At 40.4% G+C, this 7,441-nt stretch overlaps 1 protein-coding gene across 1 annotated transcript in view; it reads right to left on the reverse strand.

Moving 5' to 3' along the window:
• Positions 1 to 2,825: 2,825 nt before the first annotated feature.
• Positions 2,826 to 7,441, reverse strand: part of UBAC2 (UBA domain containing 2) — a 324,210-nt gene continuing 319,594 nt past the window's right edge. The window contains exon 9 of the mRNA XM_042781962.1: positions 2,826 to 2,933. Within this exon, the coding sequence (XP_042637896.1) occupies positions 2,826 to 2,933 (108 nt within the window). The remainder of the gene's footprint in view (positions 2,934 to 7,441) is intronic.

Below are 7,441 nucleotides of genomic sequence, written 5' to 3' on the forward strand. Positions count from 1 at the left end.
GGATCAAATGGTATTTCTATTTTCAGCTTTTGAATGAATTGCCATACCATATTCCACAGTTCTTGTATCATTTTACAGACCCACCAGTAGTATATGGAGGGCCCAATCTCTCCACATCCTCACCAGCATTTGTTATTTTCTGTCTTGCTGAACTTTGCTATTATTGCTGGAGTGAGATGGTATGTCATGGTTGTTTTGATTTGCATCTCTCTAATGGCTAATGATCACGAACATTTCTTCATGTGTTTTTTGGCCACCTCAGTATCTTCTTTGGTAAAGTGTCTGCTCATTTTTTATTTAGCTTGTTTGTCTTTTTGACATTTACGTGTTGGAGTTTTCTACAAATTTTAGCGATAAGTCCCTCTTCAGATATGTCATGCTGTATGTTTTTCCCAATCTGTAGGTTCTCTTTTTACTCTTTTGGAGAAGTCTTTTCATGCAGTTAAGAATTTTTAGAAGGTCCCAGTCATCTAGTTTATCTTCTGTTGTTTGTGCATTTTTACTTATGTTTGGTAGTTTATTAATGCCATATATAGGCCTCTAAGTTTGCCCTTACTTTTTCTTTGATAAACTTTATAGTTTTATGTTTACATTTAAGTCTTTGATCCATCTAGAGTTAATTTTTGTATATGGTGTGAGTTATGTCTCGTTTCATTTTTGAAAATGGATATTTAGTTTTGCTAGCACCATTTGTTACAGAGACTAGCTCTTCTCCATTTAATGGATTTTGTCCCTCTGTCAAAGATCAGCTGAACACAGGCAGATGGATCTATTTCTGGGTTCTCAATTCTGCTCCACTGGTCTATATGCCTGCCATTATACCAATACCAGGCTGTTTTGATTACTGTGACTGTATAGTAGGTTTTGAGGTCTGGAATTGTGAGACCTCCTACTTGGTGCTTCAGAAGTGCTTTGGTTATCCAAGGTCTCTTTTCTTCCCACATAAAATTAGTGATTGTTTTTTCTACATCCTTAAAGAATGTTGATGGAATCTGGATTGGGATTGCATTGAATGTTAAATTGCTTTGGGTAATATTGACATTTTTACAATGTTCAACCTTCCTATCCATGAGCATTGTATGTTCTTCTATTTATGTAGACCTCTTATAGTTTCTTGAAGTAGTATTTTGTAGTTTTCCTCAGGATCTCTTTACCATACCACTGGTCAGTGAATTTGGTCATGGATATTTCCATTTCCATCAATATTCCTTATAACTTGGGATGGAGAACTCAACTGCAGATTCAAGTCAGGGGCTTGTGCTTAAGGTCAGCTGGGTTCCCAGAAAGTTACCCAAACTCCCAGCCTGAGCAACTCCATAGCCCATTGAGCCAAAGAAGGGGACCTCATGACCTTCAGGTTTCCAGGTTTTTAGCATGGTAAGAACACTAACCTGGTAATGGTCTGGGAGAAGTACTACTTATAGGAACACAAGTGCCTCTCCCAAAACAAAAACACCCAAGTCTTAAGGAAGGAAAGATGAGCCATCTGGTAAACATTTTTGTTTCTCCTTTTTGTGATAAATAATATAGCTTAGAACAAAATTATTTAGATATAGCTAACAAAAAATACTGAAAAGTAAAACACATTAAAAACTTTATTGTATCACACTCTAAATATGCATCAATTTGATACATTTCTGCTCATTCTGCAGAACATAATAGTTGCACAATTTTCTTAAATCTCCATAATCAACGTGCTCTAGGTCTTCTCATGCTCATTTCCTGCCTTCTGCCTTTCTCTTCCCAACTGGGATATTCTGTGATCTACCCCACCTAAGGAACTCTTCAATCCTAGTCAACACCCTAGGTCTCTGGAAGAGCCTGCTGATAGAGGGCCTGGCTGTGAACAGTAAGGGACAGAGAGTTTGGCTCTATAGCTGGGACAGAATTCAGGTGAAAACACTGGTTAAGGTATTTCCTCTTCTGATCTAGGGCTTAAACCACTATAGGCAAGCCACTGAGCACTCTGGTTAGACCCTCATATTGCTCTAGGAAGCCCACTCTTCTCTTTGTTTACTCTTTATTCTATATTCACCCCATAAGCTGAGTGACTAACTCTGGATATTCTGAGCAAAATTAACCCCAGTTAAGTTTCATGGAGTCTCCCAGAACCTTAAATTGTACATTATTATCATTATTTTAATGGAAGTAAGGGGGAACAGGGAAAAATTTCCTGGACTGGAGTGGGCTGGAACAATGCACATGAAGTAGGATTCAGATCCCTGCTTCTCCCTTGTCACTGAGGCCTGGTTAATACTGTGTGCAGCAGACAAACACTGCTGAGCTCTTACAAGGTGGCTATTCTGAACAGACACTAGGGTTTAGAAAATTTTGTGAGAAAAAAAAAAACACTTATTAAAAAAGTCCAGACTGAAAAATTTGTCATGTCCTTTCTGAAATAACATTATCCCTTTCCCTTTTAAGATTACTATAATCAAATGTTATGTAGGATAATGCATTACTGTAAAAACACTATTACAATGGCAGTCATTTCCCATCTGGAGCGTTACTTAACTGGTTGCAGAAATATGCAATTTTAATGCATTTAAAACACAATAGGAATGAGTGATGACTCTCCAAACTAAGGAAAATACCCAATAGAAAAATAAAGATAGAAAATACATGCTTATTTAATGGCAAACTTATTTTTGATACTATGACTGTAACCATCTTGGAGTTAAGAACAGGGAAGCAGAAGGACCACCTTTACCCATGAGAACATGGCTAGAAAGTACGTGGTCCTCTGGGGCTGATTTGGCAGTGGGGTCATGCCCACTGTCACTCCACAGTGCACAGCTTGTCCTTGTTTCGGGGCCTCAGGACCATCAATGCTGCAGCAGGAAGTTGGTAGCCACATTAAGGTCATTATTTGATGCTCTAAGGGCTTCCAAAGCATCACCTCTGGAAAATCCCATCTCCATGAGCCGGGCAACCTGGAAACAGAAAGCAAACAATAATAACATGATGCTGTAGGCAACACTGCTATTGACTTGCCAGCCTCAGAAATATTCTTCATGAGCAGATCTATGGCTCAGTGTAGAAGGTCAAAAGAATTACTGTGGGGAAGATCAAAACCTATTTTAGGAAACAAATACATTTTCATTTCAGTGTGAAATCTGTTGCTTAAAATAATTACAGCAAATAACATTTTAAGTGCTTACTATATATAGCCAAGGAGCTCTGGTAGCATAGTGCCTAAGACACTTGACAGCTAACCAGAAGGCTGGCGGTTCAAACCCACCAGCCACTCCTCGGAAGGAAGGTTGGGCAATCTACTTCTGTAGTGATACTGCCTTGGAAACCCAAGGAGGGGTCGCTATGAGTCAGGTCTGACCCAACAGCACATAACAACAACAGATATAGCCAATATATATGTATGATCTCATTTAATTATCAGCTTAAGGAGCTTTGGTGGCACAGTAGGTAGGCATTTGGCTGCTAGGCAGGTCAGAGTTCAAACCTACCAGCTGCTCTGTGGGAGGAAGATGAGGCAAACTACTTCTGTAAAGATTTACAGTGTTGGAAACCCAATGGAGGAGGATATGAGTCAAAATCTACTTGCTGGAAATGAGTTTACTTATTTATTAATTTTTATTGTGATTTGGGTGAAAGTTTACAGAGAAAATTAGTTTTCCATACAGTAGTTCATATACATTTTGTCTCATGACACTGACTGCAATTCCCCACAAAGTAGCAGCTTTCTTCCCACTTCTTCCCCGTAGTTACCTCTTCTCTGTGTCCTTCACTCCCATGCACCCCTGCCCCCCTGAATTATCTCCCTGTGCAAACACTGACCTTCTTTTCTCCCATGATTGATTGTTCCAAGGAGTATATCTACCTGATGTAAATGTTCACCACATATGCCTGTCTATTGTTTGGTTGGAAGCCACAGGAGTGAGTTCAGTTTCAGACCTGAAGGGTAATTAGGAGCCATAGTCTCGGAGGTCTCACCAGGCTCTATCAGACCAGCAAACCTGATCTTTTTTTTTTTTTCCATGATTTTGAGTTTTGTTCCACATTCTTCTCACACTCTATCCAGGATCTCCTGCACCAATCCTCCTCTGGGTAACTGACATTGGTAACCAGGCACCATCTAATTCTTCTGGTCTCATGGTCAAATAGGGTGAGAATAGCATGGTCTACCAGTCTCTTAGGAGCTCTGGTAGCATAGTACCTACGGCACTTGACTGCTAACCAGAAGGCTGGCGGTTCAAACCCACCAGCCACTCTCGGAAGGAAGGCTGGGCATTCCTACTTCCGTAGTGATACTGCCTCGGAAACCCAAGGAGGGGTTGCTATGAGTCAGGGCCGACTCGATGGCAAATAACAACAACAACAACAACAACAACAACAACCAGTCTCTTGGACTAATTTTTTCCAAGCGTCTTTGGTTTTCTTCACTCTTCTTTGCTCTGGATGAGGAAAGACCCATTATTGCATCTAGATGGCAGATTGCAAGCTTTTAAGTTCCTAGTCACAACTCACTAAAGTAGGCTGTAGAACAATGTTTTTGTATACTATACTATGCCAATTGAGCTTGATGTCCCCTGCGACCAAGGTCCCAAGCCCATAGGTCCAACTATTCACTCCCTCAGGGTAGCTGGCTGTGGCCAAGAAGCCATCACAACCTTGTCCCTTGTCAGCTCTTCTATACAACTAGACATTCTTACAGCACATACAAATGAGCATTTAGAAACATTGTATGCTAACCCTAAACATGGTCATGGGCACACTCCCCTGCCTAGGCATACCTGATCATGTAGCATGTCCACCCATCCACCCACCTATAGATCAATGCTTACCATCACTGACAATGCACTACTGTACATGCAGAAGGGTTCAACTTTGTTGTCTGTGCCTCCCATCTACCTCTCTATGTCTTCCTCTTCCTGTGTTGATCATTCACATTTGGTATATTGCCCTTCCCTTCACCCAAATCAATACTTGTCTCTACCTATCTAGCAGTGTTCTCTCCCTGCCCCTCCAACCCTTGGTAACCAACAAAGAAAGTTTCCTTCCATATATAAACCTTTCCTTGACTTTTTTTACAATAGTGAACTAACACAATATTTGTTCTGATTGACTTACTGCACTCAGCATAATGTCCTCCAAGTTCATCCACATTATGTGGTGTTTTGTAGACTCTACATTATTCGTTAGCTGGACTATAGGAAGAAGAGCGTGGCACCAGGATTGGAAGAGGAATCATTAACGACTTGCAATACACTGATGACACAACTTTGCTTGCTGAAAGTGAGGATGACTTGAAGCACTTACTGATGAAGACTGAAGAATACAGTCTGAAGTATGGATTACAGCTCAATATAAAGAAAACAAAAATCCTCACACCTGGACCTATAAGCAACATCATGATAAATGGAGAAAACACTGAAGTTATCAAAGACTTCACATTGCTTGGTTCTACAATTGATGCCAATGGAAGCAGCAGTCAGGACATCAGACGACATGTTGTTGTTGTTGTTGTTATGTGTCGTTGAGCTGGACCCGACTTATAGCGACCCCTCCTTGAGTTTCTGAGATGGTATCACTACGGAAGTAGATTGCCCAACCTTCCTTCAGAGGAGTGGCTAGTAAGTTTGAACCGTCAACCTTCTGGTTAGCAGTCAAGTGCCTTGGGCAATATGCTATCAGAGCTCCTGGCTCAGATGATGTATAGCACTGGGCAAACCAGCTGCAGAGGACCTCTTATAAGTGCTGAAGAGCAAAGATGTTTCCTTGAGGACTAAGGTGTGCCTGACACAAGCCATGGTATTTTCAATCGCCTCATATGCATGTAAGAGCTAGACAATGAAAAGGAAGACCAAAGAAGAGTTTATGCATTTGAGTTGTGGTGTTGGCAAAGAATGCTGAAAGTACCATGGACTGCTAAAGAACTAACCTATCTGTCCTGGAGGAAGTACAGCCACAATGCTCCTTAGAAGCAAGAATGGCCAGACTTCGTCTCACATACTTTGGTCATGTTGTCAGAAGGGACCATTCCCTGGAGAAGGATGTCATGCTTGGTAAGATGGAAGGTGGACAAAAGAGGTGAAGGCCCTCAACAAGATGGATTGACACGGTGGCAGTGGTAATGGGCTCAAGTATAGTGAGGATCGTGGAGCTGGTGCAGGACCAGGTGGTGTTTTGTTCTGCTGTGCATGGGGTTGATATGAGTAGGAGATGACTCGATGGCACCTAACAACAACAACATTATTCTTTAGTGTTGCATAGTATTCCATTTTGTGTATGTACCATAGTTTGGTTATCCCTTCTTCTGGTGATGGGCACCTATGTTGTTTCCACCTTTTTGCTATTGTAAATAGTGCTGTGATGAACATGGGTGTGCATGTATTTGTTCTTCTCCTGGCTCTCACTTCTTTAGGATATATACCTAGTAATAGAACTGCAGAATCAAATGGTATTTCTAATTTCAACTTTTTAAGGAATTGTCATCCATCCTGCTTTCCACAGTGGTTGCATGATTTTACTGTTTCATCAGCAGTGTATGAGAGTCCCAATCTCCACATCCTCGCCAGCATTTGCTATTTTCTGTCTTGTTGAACTTTGCTATTAGTGCTGGGACAAGATGGTATCTCATGGTTGTTTTGATTTGCATCTATCTAATGGCTAATGATTGTGAACATTTCCTCATGTGTTTGTTGGCTGCTTGGATATCCTCTTTGGTGAAGTGTCTATTCATGTGTTCTACACATTTTTAAATTGGATTATCTTTTTGTTGTTGAGGTGTTAGAATTTTCTATAAATTCTAGAGGTAAGTCCCTTATCAAATATGTCATTGTTGAATATTTTTTCCCAATCTGTAGGTTCTCTTTTTACACTTTTGGAAAAGTCTTTGGAAATACATAAAAATTTAATTTTGAGAAGGTCCCATTATCTACTTTATCTTCTGCTGTTTGTGCATTTTGCGTTACGCCTGACATCTATTTATGCCATAAATTAAGACCCCTAAGTTTGTCCCTATTTTTTCCATGAGGAACTTTATAGTTTGAGGTTTGACATTTAAGTCTTTGATCCATCTGGGGTTAGTTTTTGTGTATGGTGTGAGGTACAGATCTCATTTCATTTTTCTGCAAATGGATATCCAGTTTTGCCAGCACCATTTGTTGAAGAGACCACTTCTTCCCCATTTATTGGATTTCGGCCCTTTTTAAAAAATCAGCTGACCAAAGTGGATGGATCTATTTGTGGGTTCTCAATTTTATTCCAGTGGTCTATGTGTCTGTCATTGTACTCATACCAGGCTTTTTTGACTACTGTGGCTGTATAGTAGATTTTGAGATTCAGGAGGGTGAGACCTTCTACCTTGTTCTTCTTCAGTAGTGCTTTTCTTATCTCGGGTCTCTTTCCTTTCCATATAAAATTAGTGATTGTTTTTTCCATATCCTCAAAAAATGTTGATGGGATCTGGATTGGGATTGCA

This window comes from Orycteropus afer, unplaced genomic scaffold, assembly GCF_000298275.1.
Source record: "Orycteropus afer afer isolate SDZICR_OR568_19922 unplaced genomic scaffold, OryAfe1.0 scaffold00206, whole genome shotgun sequence".
Taxonomy (NCBI): Eukaryota; Metazoa; Chordata; class Mammalia; order Tubulidentata; family Orycteropodidae; genus Orycteropus; species Orycteropus afer.